General features: G+C 41.5%; 1 protein-coding gene across 2 annotated transcripts in view; it reads right to left on the reverse strand.

Annotated features, from left to right (window-relative positions):
* The window catches only part of vps8 (VPS8 subunit of CORVET complex), a 48,590-nt gene that overhangs the window by 18,690 nt on the left and 15,847 nt on the right, over positions 1–14,053 (reverse strand). The window contains exons 7-19 of one of the 2 annotated variants that reach the window (XM_085800853.1): positions 9,044–9,168; positions 8,201–8,287; positions 7,977–8,044; positions 7,328–7,481; positions 7,176–7,235; positions 6,792–6,899; positions 5,387–5,467; positions 5,148–5,249; positions 2,961–3,035; positions 2,688–2,723; positions 757–847; positions 392–438; positions 204–293 (exon numbers count right to left, since the gene is read on the reverse strand). In XM_085800853.1, the coding sequence (XP_085656979.1) occupies positions 204–293; positions 392–438; positions 757–847; positions 2,688–2,723; positions 2,961–3,035; positions 5,148–5,249; positions 5,387–5,467; positions 6,792–6,899; positions 7,176–7,235; positions 7,328–7,481; positions 7,977–8,044; positions 8,201–8,287; positions 9,044–9,168 (1,124 nt within the window). Of the gene's footprint in view, positions 1–203; positions 294–391; positions 439–756; positions 848–2,687; positions 2,724–2,960; positions 3,036–5,078; positions 5,250–5,386; positions 5,468–6,791; positions 6,900–7,175; positions 7,236–7,327; positions 7,482–7,976; positions 8,045–8,200; positions 8,288–9,043; positions 9,169–14,053 lie in introns of both variants that reach the window. The other variant, XM_085800852.1, reaches the window with a different exon arrangement.

A 14,053-nucleotide genomic window follows, 5' to 3' on the forward strand; every position in this document is an offset into this window, starting at 1 on the left:
CAACCTTGTCGGCCATGATTATGCGTTGCTAGCTTGTCTTAGCTTGACTTTCTCATTTGGCCTCAACAAAGTTCTGGCTGGCTGGCTGGCTGGCTGGCTGGCTGGCTGGCTGGCTGGCTGGATGGATGGATGGATGGATGGATGGATGGATGGATGGATGGATGGATGGATGGATGACCAACTCTGCAGGTGTGTTAACTTACGTGGAAATGTTGCTCCATCACTTGGATCTTGCCTTGTTCTGGACATTTCTTCAAAGCGTGCTCTGCAAACTGGCAAAGGATCTCCACCATCTGTCCACAGAGAGAAGAAAACATAAAAAAGGTGAGGTACTCCAGAACAAAGAGGTTCAATACAACGACGGTGGTTTGGTTTGGTTTCCTGTTCTTACCTTGTCGCTCACCACCGCCTTCCTTTTGATGGGGTCTCCAAATAGGCCTGAAACAAACAGGCATCAGCAACATCAGATTTTATATCAATAAACAAAACATATTTAGAAAAAGAATAACAAACACTGCAGGAGCTGCTCTGAAACATTCAGCACTACACAGATCTCCCATGTTTTATTATGCGTTTCCAACAATATGACATAAGCTGACTGATCTGATTAGTTTAGAGTCCAGTTCTCATTCAAAATGACACACACATAGATACTGACATTATTTGAGTGAAATGTTCAAATCCACATTAATAAAACAGCTTCAGGACCAACAAGTAAAGATCAGAACTATACTGTAAGTTGTGTATCACACTCACCAACCACAGCTTTAGCAGTCCCTTCATGGAAGGACCAGGCCAAAGACAGTGTCTCAACAAAGTGCTCCTGCTTCAGCAGACAGTCTAGACGCTGGACACAGAGACAAGGAAGATGTGGATCAGACCAAGGATTTTCTACTAAAAACCTCTGTTCATCGAGTTTTACAGTGTTTACCCAGTGCACCATCATTAGATTAAATTAGATTATAGTAGATTAAGTTTTATGTGCCCCTTACAGGAAATTTTCCTTCATTTTCCATACAGCCACCACAAACAGTCACAAAAACATGGAGACTGTGAATACAAATCGATGTATTAAAGAAGCAGGGTGAGCCGTAAAGGAGGACGGGCTGAACAATGCTTTTGTAAAGTAAAAGCAAAAGGTGGGGTAGCAACTGAGAGGGCTCTGAGTTTGCGGATGGCAAGTCTCTGTGGCTCTCCAGCATCTCAACTGCTTCACCACTGATGCTGACAGGGTCATTGTGGTTTTACTGATATACAGGATTTATGTTTTTCATAAATATAACAGGGGAAATGAGAAGATAGAGTCCATTGAGAGGGTAGATACTCTGAGCTGTGGTTGGGTCACTGTGGCAGCAAGCTGAAGAATGCTCCTGGAAGCCTTTCACAAGCATTTTTCTTTAGATGTCAAACTGGAAGCAGACCTTGGGCCAGGGGAGACTCGCTGTACTACAGAAGCAGCAGAACATGTATGTATAGCTCTGATTTATTGTAGTGTCACTCATATGGAAAGGGAATCATGGTACTCTCAGTCCACAGCAGCAAGGGGCAGAGTGCTCACTCCTTCTCATATTAGTTAGTTGTTTGGTTTGTAATAGATTTGTCACTGAACTGTGTTGCTGTGATGTGTTCAGGTCTTTACAGTGTTGTTCGTGAAAACAGTTTTACAACCTGCAGAAAAAATTATGTCTAATCACCTGGATTATGTTCATACAATGGAGAAAATACATTTTGCATGGTGAGCATGCATAGAGGCCATGGTGGTTGAGTGCATTACTCTTTTTTTTTGTTTTTTTACACCTGTACCTGCTAATTCCAGGTCAGTCTAAAGCTCTCTGTGAGTGCTCCTTGGCTCTTGGACAACTCTTCTTTGACTCTGTCTTGCCCTGACTCTGTCTCTTGCAGGAGCACCTGGTTTATGGTCAAACGATGTTCTTTTGGCCCCAACGGTGCATTCAGGGGTTTAGAAACACGTCAGTAACCAACGGCATCAAAATAAGGTTGTGAAGGTCTTGAGACAGAGAGCTCTTTGCTTTGACCCATCATCAGATGCTTCTTGTGTGACACCTTGGTGATAGAAATCGTTTCATAGGCATCAATCAGGACTAAAGCAGCTGATTAATGAGCACTGACAGGAGACAGGATGACTTTCTAAACACTGACAGGAGACAGGAGGACTTTCTAAACACTGACAGATTCCAGCTGTTTTCTTGTCTTTCATTCTTTTCTATGCCTCCTCCTTTTCTTTTCATCATGTGTTCAATACTTATTCCCTGTGTCATTTCACTTTATTACATATAACTTCATTTATGGACAGATATGTTACCGACATCTGGTGAACATGTCATGTCAATAGCCCCATTAGAGATATATTTACTGAGAATAACGTTGCCGCGTTCAATGCTTATTTTCCCTGCTATACATGGATAGATCAAGTAGGCTATGTCTGTATATATCATACTGGTTCATTGGTTCTTGTACTGACATTTTTCTCTCATTGATGTTTGATGCTGCAATGATGAAAATCTCCCCATCGTGGGACAAATGAAGGAATATGTTATCTTATTCTGTAAACAGTGTTTCAGATCGGTTGATTTACAGATCCTCCCTTAAACAAGGATGTTGTCATCCTGTGATAACGCACACACAGACTTATGTAACGAACCAGACAGTAAATCATTCATTCATACCTCTCTCCAGTTCCTGAGAGTCATGATGTGAGCCGACTGCAAGACACGACAATATCACATTGTTAAAGAACAATCATAATCACAATCAACAACAATCAAACAATCATGTTTGATCACGGTGGTTGGGCGGTGGTTGAGGCAGGAACTGAGCCACCAACCCTCTGATTGGTGGACGACCTGCTCCTGAGACACAGGTGCTGTTTAAAAAGTGGTTATCAATGAATGGAATGATTGTTTTTCAACGATTGGTCAATGAAGAATCACACACGGTACCTTTGTGCCCAGGAAGACGACCTGCCCTGCGTAGCTGGAGACGGACTGATAACAGGCCTTCTCCCCGACTAAAGCCTGAAACACAGACGCACCGTTAACCCTCCACACGCCACTGGAACAAGGTCACATGGGAAAGTTTAGCTACCACACAGAGAGACAGAGGCCGGTGGTGGAGCCAGGTAGTGGGTGAATGGAAAAAAGAGCGGTGGTGACGACAGAAAGTGTGAGAAGGGACGTGAGTGACAGATAAATCAACCTCGGTTAGTGTGGAAAATTTGAAAAAGAATTCTGGTTATAGCCTACTGTAAATTGGGATAAATTGAGTGAACTTTTGCCCCTTAAAAGGTGATTTAGCCCCAAATTTCTAAAAACTTACCATTTCAAATCACCTCTGATAGAATCAAGTACTTGAGTGTTACAATCCCCAAAGGCCACAAGCTGATTTCTACATTGAATTTTTTGGATATGATAGATAGATAAATTAAAATCCAGTCTCGAATCCTGCAGACTGTTACCTTCACCTCTGATAGGTCATGTCAATGCAATTAAAATGCAACACTGCCCAGGCTCCTCTACTTGTTCCAGAACTGACCTATGTCCATATCCAAATAAGGCAAAATGCACATCTGGGTGACGTCACTGCCTCCACCTCCTAGCAGCTTCTCCTAAACTCAATCCCTCACATCCGCTGCAAGCTCTTTCAAATTTTGTATCAAATTAGAAAATCCTTATGACAACCCTGCCTCACTGACGATAACACTTTTTTGCTCTGGGAGAATCAGGGTATTGCCGCTATTGTGGATTTTTAAAGTCTAATTAATGACAAGACTCAACAACAGTAACTCAATAAATAAACACAATAACAGGACAACTTTGTTTGTTTCTCTGTGTGAAACCTGCAGCTCCAACAGCAGCGTCACTTCATCAGTGTTTAGACTTCAGTTTCTTAATGGTAGAAGTAAAAACTGATTTTCATTGCGTTTAGCTTCTGAGCTCAGTTAGTGGGTTCAGATCATCAGGTTTCACAGCTCTTAGAACCTGTGGTATGTTTTTTGAAACTTTAAAAAACTAAAGTTCTTCTCAGCCCAACATTGCTGCGTGTATATTTAAGATCAGCTACCGGTAACACTTAATAATAAGTACACAGACACTATTAAGCATTGAATACTGAATTCATCATTTATAACACATGAAAAATCATTAGTATGTAGTTTATAAACACAGTTAAACATGTTTTACTCATCATTGATAAACACTAACTGTATTTATAAACTACATACCAATGAGTATACGTTATAAATGAAGAATTATAGTATAATAGTATTTATTAATGCTTAACTAATGCTTAAAGCCCCAGTATGTAACTTATTTGGCTTTTTATTAGCAAAAATCAAATATTGCTTTCATAAATACGTATTTCACTGAAGTGGAATCACACCCGCATACAGATGAAAGCTTTCTGGTACCTTAGAATGAGTTGTTACAAGTCGTTACAAATACATAAGTGGCTGACGCACCGAACCGAGGCGGCCATGTTGCATCGCCATTTTTTACGTTGAGTGGCAGCGTGACCGTAGGTAACCATAGAAACTCAGCGGAGCTGTCGGCTCGGGGAGAAAGTTTTCCAGGTAGCGCCTGTTAAAACTGTCACCACTGTGTAGTGTGAGGAAGGACGGAGGCACTGATGTTGCATTCAGGTGCAGTCAGGCAGACGGCCTTCGGCAAACCAACCGGATGTCATTTTACTCGACGAGAGAAAGACGGTAAAACGTGGACATCACCATGACAACATATTGTCACGCCTGTATTGTTTTGACTCGTGCTGGTGGACCACTTGTTTACATAGACGCTTGTTTATCCTGTTACATGCAGCGTCTGTTGTCTGTCTGACATCTACCCGATTTCACATGAATGTAACATCAAGAATACGTTCCGATATGCGACCGCACCGCTAGATGGGGGGAATTCCTACATATTATACCTTTAATAGTGTGTACTTATTATAAAGTGTTACCCAAGTACCTAGTATCTCTCCGATCCGTTTCATAACCACTGTCACTTTAATGTGAGGACTGTAACACAACCTCTGATCTTGTCCCTGATCAGCTAATCCCTCACCAGAGCCTGGGAGACATTCCCTCCTGTGGCCAGCGATTTGAAATGTCGGCTGTTATAGACCAGTTGCACCTGCTCCAAGTCCAGAGTCTCCAAAACCTCTTGACTGGGCCGATCCACCACGTGCAGTTTTTCATGGCTGTCCACCAGGACCAGTGTGCGACTGTTGATCCACTGCAGAGACACAGAGACACAGAGAACAGGTCAAACACCACAGGACTCCTCAGGACCTGCTGCTGACCGGTCCAAACCCAGGTTCAGGGGGCAGTTCTGAGGAGGGGGGGGGGGGGTTGCTACCATCATATACTTACACTCAGATTGATGATGTCACAGCTGAGATGGAGCTGTCTTTGCTTGATGACATGGATGGTCCCTGACTCCTCCTTCTTCACCTGAACAACCAGCAGAACAGAGGTCAACATTACTGCCTTTGCATAAATATGTAACATGGGACATGCTTAGTCTGAGAGTAAATGTTAGTTATTGTGACTGTGTCTGTTGATAATATTGTCTGTGAAAGGAAAGGAATGATCAGCCCAGGACTGCATGTTGTAAATAGAAACAAGGTAAAAATGGCTGCACCTTCCCAAGACAGGGAGCTAAATGTAACTGAAAATAAAATCACTGGTCACTGGAAAAAGTAGAAGAATAAATCCAGTGTTGGGGAGACTTAAACTCCATGTACTGTACAGTAGTTGAACTAACAGAGCTCAACTACAATTTGCTGTAACTGTAGCTGTAATTCATATTTTGTGCTGCATGAAGTATTTCAACTACTTTTTGGATCATTTTTGTAGTTTAACTACTCAATTTACAAACTACAATTTTGGCCAATAACATGTCATATTTTTTATTTTAAAAAAGACCTATTTTACCATTATTGTGTTCCAGAACTCTCTTTGAAAAAAGGCATGAATCATGTGCTGCTGGTGCCTAAGTGTTAGTGCCTCTGAAGTTCCTGTCATGGTTTTAAACATTGTTGTTCAAGACACAGCGATCTAGAATATGTCGACCTCTTTGTATTTCTTATTACATTTTTGTTGACTGATTTACATTTCTGATTTACAAGTGGGTATGGGTGTAGGATTTTCATTTATATTACCAAACATGTCACCCATGGTGAATCTACAGAATGTTGACCAAAAATGTCAGCTTTATTTCTTTAAAAAAATAAAACTTGAGTTGAGAGGCATATTTCTGCTGGTGTGAATTGTTTGTAGTCTATTATATTTTGTTTCATCCACACCACATGTTGATTTATTTAACGCTGAGTTAAATGAGTATCGAGAGTTGCTAAAACTACTTTTTTTCTAGGGGTAAAAATTAAGTTTGTTCAAACTACTGCCAGACTGAACTACATGGAGTTTTACAAGCTGAATAAATTACAGTCAGGTAGGACGCAGTAACATTTAGCTTCAGCTTGGGCAGACGCAGCAATGTAAACACATTGCGTTGAATTGTCTAGTTACACCTGAAACTTGTGTTACTTTATTATGTCCTTTTATTTAGATTGTTGCTTGGACATTATTTAGTTTCATCTCTTTCTGCTCTTGTACAACATCCTTTTATATTTTGAAAAACACTGCTTTATTTGATCCATCGTGGACTTCAACATATAAGCAGTAAACAAAATGAGCCTAGATTGTATAAAGGCATTTATGTGTATTATAAATGCTCAATAAAAGGACATGGAAAAAAAAAAACAATGTCCAATACCTGGAGGAAGTGGACTGCGTCCCCTTTACAGAAAGCCAGGACTGGGTTGACTGTCTTCTGGACTGGAACAAACTGCCAGGCCAGCTGAGGGACACTGGACGGGTCAGACTGCAGAGCAACAACAAGACACAATAACATTACAACTCCTGATTTACCTCCATTTCCTAAACGGTCGTTGTTATTCAGGCTGAACACTTCTACGTGGTTCTACATGGTTGTTGAACAGCACATTCCTGTTATTTTTGTCCTGATGCTTTTCTTCTACACTTTGTTTTGAGTGACAGTGTCACAGCAACACACAGACAGATGGGGCTGTCACAGTCGTGAAGTTTTTGATAAGTTGGTTTGAACTCCCACTCTGGTATTGTGTAAGTGGAGCCGTACCTTACTGTAGGCAAACGTCAGCCAGACTTTCAGGGAGGGCTTCAGTCCGATGACCAGAATCTGAAAGAAGAAAACCAAAAGACAAAGACTTAACACATTTTATGGAGTTGAATGGAGAAGCACAAGTGGCAACACTCTGAGTGTTTGTGTACTTTGGTAAGAGAGGCCATAGCCAGCAGAGAGTAGTGTGTGATGGGATGGTCTCTGAAGTCTGGGGGAGTGCGGAGCGGCTCGATGCAGCAGACTTCCCCTTTAGAGCCACTGAAGAGACAGCGAGAGTCACAGGAGCGCATCCCCATCACCCTCCTGCAAACAGGACACACACATCAACACTATGACAGAGGATGAACAGCTCAACCCCATATATGATATCATGTATCTGAACCAAGGTTATTATAGTTTTACATTTTTTATTAGGTTTTATTTTTATTTCGTTTTTCAGCCTGCTTTTTTTTTTTCCATTTTAGTTTTAGTTAGTTCAACAAGTGATGAAGCAGTTTTAGTTTAGTTTTTAATTTTCTATCCTGCAACTTTAGCCATCTCTAAGAAAACTAAAACTGCAATTCAGTTTAGTTTTAGTTAGTTTTGCATTGTTCATTGTAGTTTTTATTTAGTTTTAGGAAAAATTGTTATTTTTATTTCTATTTCAGTTTATTAAATTATTTTTTACTGCTAGTTTTAGCTCTAGTCTTAGTTTTAGTTAACTATAATAATTCTGATCTGAACACCAGAAGCTGCTCTAATCAGACACTATAGTTCCATAATTGGTTCAGTACTGACAATGGAAAGTGGGTCATTTACCTGAAAGCCAGCTCGAACACTGATCCTCCACTGTCATTACACACTGCCAGAGTTGGGTCATCTGTGAACTACACAACAACAAGCAGAGGGACAGACACCAGGGGGACATGGTCAGAGACACATTACCAATGACTGGAATGTATGAGCTCACCATACAGCTGAGAGCGTGTGTGTGTGTGTGTGTGTGTGTGTGTGTGTGTGTGTGTGTGTGTGCGCGCGTATACCTTCACATGTAATATAGCTGTCCCTGGAGGGTGGGCATCAGTGATTGTTCTCAGAAGTTTCCCATTGGCTAGATCCCACATGGTGATCTACACAGAGACAGAGAAAGAGATAGACGGACAGACAGACAGACAGACAGACAGACAGACAGACAGACAGACAGACAGACAGACAGATGGAGACAGAGGCAGAGAGAATGAGGCAAAGGAAGACAGAGACAGAGAGACATATGGAGACAGAGAGACAGGGGGAGAGACAAATGGAGTTAGAGAGAGACAGTGGCAGAGACAGAGACAGAGACAGAGAGACATATGGAGACAGAGAGAGACAGAGGGGGACAGACAGAGAGAAAGAGGCAGAGACAAATGGAGTTAGAGAGAGACAGAGGCAGAGACAGAGAGACATATGGAGACAGAGAGAGAGACAGAGGCAGAGACAGAGAGACATATGGAGACAGAGAGAGAGACAGAGGCAGTGGCAGACAGAGACATAGAGAAGGAGACAAATGGAGACGGAGACAGAGGCAGAGACAGACACAGACAGATGTTGGGTTTGTTCATCATATCTCCAGGAACATAACAATCATCAGTTTACATGAAGTGAGGAGAGGACGAGTCTATTGAATCCATCTCAGTTACACTGAGCTGAGATCAGTCCTAAGCTCCTTCATCTGAAACTGAATGTGGGTTGTTGACAAACACCAACATTGTGCTGATGTGCAGCAGCAGCAGCAGCAGCAGCAGCAGCATCCACATTCATTACAGCACGTTGCTGCTTTCAGCTCTTTGTTTTCTTTCTCGTCACTACTGTCAGATTCACCAGTGTTGTGTGTCTGTAAACTGTACCTGTCCTTTGGCAAACCCGCAGAGAAGTCGTGAGCAGTCATGGTTGATGCTGAGAGCGGAGACGGCTCCGAACTCTGCCCCCGTCGTCTTGGTACCCAGACACAGCCGCAAGGCCTGGTTGGTATCTGGACAGGAGGACAGACAGGGTCAAGAAGAAGAAGAAGTGGTGCAGACTTCGAAAAAAACACAAGAGCTACAATAAGTTTAAAAGAAATCAAAGTTTTCCCATTCCACAAGTGTAAGAGTGGAAAAAACTGAACCAAACAACATCTATACAAACACACACACACACACACACACACACTGCCACTGAATGAAGAAAAGCAATAAAAAGAACAAGTACAGAAACCAAAGAACAAAGCATGCACCAGAGCAGCTCAGCCAAAACTGAATGGACAGAGGCAATGACGGTCGAGAGTCGGGCTGAACACAATATGAACACGAGCAGGGATGGTCGTACCTTTTCCTGCCCCAGCATCATTAGTCAGCAGTATAAAGAGACATGGGTCAGCCCCAGTCACAGCCCAAAACATCACAGTACAACTTTACACTCATTTACTGTATCTGTACGGAAGAGGATTAGTCCCACTGTTAAAAAAAAAGTGACTTTTTTTTCTCAGAGTCCTGACATTAATCCCAGAATTAGCCATATTCACAGCGTCGCCATCTTTGCTAACCGTCATCACTCAGGGTGGGAAGATTCAACGCCATCACATAACCAAAAATTTTAAAAAGCAATGATGTGTTTACAGTAAATGCATTGTCTGTTGGTTTGTTTTGTTACTTTTAGTAAGGCTGCACTTTTAGCTGAATTTGGTGCCATTTAAGAATAAAAACCATAGATGGGTAAAAAAAATATGATGATCCGTAATGACAGATTAGAAAAATTAAATAAATTTGCATGCAGTCAGTAGCAAACAGTATGTCAGTAGTTTGCACTTGCCCCGCCCACTTCCAGATACAACCCCAACCACTTTTCCCGCTACAACCCCACCCACTTCCCATTAGCCCCGGCCATTTTCCGTTACAGTCCAACCCACTTTCAGGCATAACCCCGCCCACTTTCCGTTATAACCCAACACATGTTCCGTTAACCACGCCCCCTTTCCTTATGGCCCCGCCCACTCCCCAAGTCATAGCACGCCCACTTTCAGTTATAACCCCGCACACTTTTCGCCATATCCCCAACCATCTCCCGCTAACCACGCTGTTACAGCCACGCCCCCAGTCATAGCCCACCCACTTTCTGTTATAACCCCGCTCACTTTCAGACAAAGCCCTGCCTACTTTCAGATACAACCCCAACAATCCCCACTAGCCACTCCCACTTTCTGTTATAACCCCACCCATTCTCGCCATAGCCCCTATTTTATATAGTCCCGCCCACTCTCAGTCACCGCTCCACCCATTTCCTGTTACAACCCCGCCCGCTTTACGTTATAGCCCTGCACACTTTCTGTTACAGGCCCTAAAACTGTAAAAAAACAAAAATAACACACTATTAAAATATTGCAAAAGAGTGTTTTATTTTTAACTTTATGCCTTTTCAAGATCATTTCATCTTCCACTGGCTGAACTGTTCACATAAACAGAAATTTTGACCAGGGGTGCCCAAACTTTTGCATGTCACGATAAATCTTTATTAAGAGACTTTTGGCAGCAGGAAAGCTCAAATGGTTTTCAAATTGACCCTCCAACACTGAAATCTATTGTATGGAGACACTTTTGTTTTAAAACGTGAGTTGGAGAAATTCACTGAAGGCTGGGAAAAGCCCTCTGTCTCAGATAGTATGACGTCATGATGTATGGAGAAAAATGTATCATGATTTTACACTGCAACACCCATAATAACCTCATGTTCATAAAAAATAAAATTATTGTTCTCACTTAGCTTTTGCTTTCAGACATTTTTGCTTCTTTAACTGATATTTCATGACATCACCTTTGTGAGTCCATCCTTTACGCACTGATTTGAAACCTGAAATAATTCCTCTTTTACAAGGTCTGAACTCCTTAGAACCTCAGTCAACACTTTACTTCATGTCAGCACTGTTTCTAAGTAAAACCAGCAAACAAACTGAATTCTCTCTACTGGGATCAAGTCAACCTTATCACCTGACATACACCGACGTTTGTGCTTGTGCAGGTAGCAGATAATGTATTTCTGAGCTGTGTAAACACTCACTCACTGTGTGAACGTCTGTGTACTGAGGAAAAGCTGAGATTTCTCCTGTCAGTTTGAGTGTTATAATGTAATAAAGGCGACATCTCACTATAATCACTGTGGACTGAGCAACATCCAGTCACATTCATTGGTCAGTGCCGATGCTCCTCGTCCTCTCTGCTGTGAATGTGACACACCATTGACTGCTTACCCCTGCTCATGTCCTGCCCTGTACAAATAGCGGCTACTCATTTCAAAAAGAGTCCAAACAAAAGCTCCTGCTGATGTAATCAGTCTAATCCACTCCTGTCTTGGTGATAAGGTGGTGACCATGTCCGGGAACAGAGGTGAGCAGGCCGTTGATACGGGGCCGATAAGGAGGGAGTCGACTGGTGCCGAGAGGACCTGATTACCTGAGTCAATAAAAACCCACTGAGAGTCGGGACCACATCTGAGACCTGGACCAGCACTCTCAGCTCAGACCGCTTCAGGCTTATTACCCTCTGCCACGCAGAAGGTGAGTTCTACATTCACATCTTCACTGACAGCAGTAGATATTCATGACTCCAGCCTAGGGATGTCACGATTATACATTTTCTTGGTACGATTATTGCCAGAAAAATAATCACGGTACTACGATTATTACGATTATTATGCATTAATTAATTTCACAACACTATGAATGTGTAAAATCAAATATAGTCAAAATATAATTACATTACTCATTGTTTACACAAAATATTTCAAGTATCTATTAATATATGACCAATTCTTAATCCCCAGGGGAAATGTTTGAAATATTCAGGTTGAATTGAATGAATTGTTATCTATACCAAATGTTTGCATTTATTTTAATCGTTTTTTGTTTTGTTTAGCTTTTTTTTTTTTTATTAAAAATGAGACGCTAACATTTAAATTCCTACCAATTCAATGTTACGGTAGTTAAATGGACCAGTATCTGTGCATTTACCATTATTTTTGTGCAAATCTGCCAAGAAAGGTTCCAACATCAAATTTTTGTGAAAGTAACGGTATTTGGGAATCTTTACAATTAAATAATTGTGGCGTTTAATACCACGATTAATTGTGAAAACAAGTAATTGTGACATCCCTACTCCAGCCTGTCTTATATTCAAACTGTTCAACAGACTTTCCTTCTTCACTCACTGTTGTTCTCTTTCTATCATTATTGTCTAATTTCAGATTCAGCTGCAGTTTTAATCACATTTAGTCAACTTAATCTTTTTTTTTATTCCTTTGACATTTGTTTTAGCATCACTCAAGTCATAAAACTTGAGTTTGTGTCTGTGTGTGGGCAGCTGCACAAACACTGTATGAAAACTGAAATGACAGTGGTGTGTGCTCCTCTGTGTAGGAGGTGCTGTACACTATGTTCTGTGAGATTCCGTGTTGGGTGAATTCAAAGTTATACTGTACATTAAATGAGGCCTCTAGTTTCTGAAGTGCCTGTAAATGCATCAGAGGCCACAACAATATTATTATATAAACATGTTCTGTATATAAACATATTTTCTAAGTCATTTTCCAACGCTTTCACTATTGCAATGGTTGATGTTAACTACTTATAGCTGTCCAAACCTGTCCAAATTATTACATAACTGCCTGATTGCCATCCTTTGAGCTGACCCCAAATATTTTGCATAATCATTTAAATTTTTTCCATTTAGCTGGACAGAAATGCCATAATTCATCACTATTTCCTAGTCGTTTTCCACTGTTTCACATTTGAATAGGGATGTCACGATTATACATTTTCTTGGTACGATTATTGTCAGAGAAATAATCACGGCAGTGACGGCTGGTATCAATGGGCTAGTGGGGCTAAGCCCTCCCTGCATTACACAACAAAAGATGAGGAAAAAATATTATATATAGCCTATATTATATTCTCTAAATAACATACAAAAGATTGTTCTAAGTCTTAGTAAAATCGGAACTGGCAACAATATTAAATAGTTTCAAGAAAAACACAGGATATCTCTAAATGGGCTAATTTTAATCAGCCCGAGCTCACCGAGTCTGCTCTCATTCATTTTCCGACTGTGGATGATTGACAGGTGCCCTGTCCCGCCCTCGCCATTGACCGACTGTTGGGGCTAATTTCATTCAGCCCACAGGCCGATCGGTTCTGACCAATCAGCAGCGGGCTGACGCAGGGTCAGTGATTGACAGGCATCATGACCCGCCCCCTTGGTTAACTTGTCATTGGGGCTAATTTCATTTAGCCCAACACCGCTGTTTTCAGACCAATGACAGGAACCGGAGGAAAAGTTGTGTTGTTGTGGGAGGGAGAAGACAAAACAGCGGCGCTAGGCGCTAGCATCACAGGTAGCATTACTTTACTGCTCTAAACTGTCTTTGCTAACATGAACGAAGTGGAGAATCTAGTTTCTAAACCCACTGGGAGCACCAGACTTAAATGACATGGCGATGACAGACCAGAAAGGCCGTCGATATGAGCTGCATATATCGTCTTTTTTATTTATTTATTTATTTATTAATTGAGCAATATCGTCGGGTGTGTGTGTGTGCGTGCGTGCGTGCGTGTGTGTGTGTGTGTGCGTGTGCGTGCGTGCGTCTGTGTGTGTGTGCGTGCGTGAGAGAGGGAGAGAGAGAGAGAGAGAGAGACTGTGTGTGTATGTGTGAGATAACCAGGTGAAGTTTTTTTTTTTGTTTTGGACTAGACCCTTACTTAATGCAGTGTGTAGGCCTAGTTAGTTGCTATACTTTTGTGAGATGGGATAACCCTAACTTTTAGCTGTGTTAACCATTTAATGGGTATAATTTATTTATTAGCCCACCCAACTAATTTGACCACCAGCCGC

Source organism: Trachurus japonicus, chromosome 15 (assembly GCF_045865225.1).
Source record: "Trachurus japonicus isolate A0001 chromosome 15, Traja_1.0".
Lineage (NCBI taxonomy): Eukaryota > Metazoa > Chordata > Actinopteri > Carangiformes > Carangidae > Trachurus > Trachurus japonicus.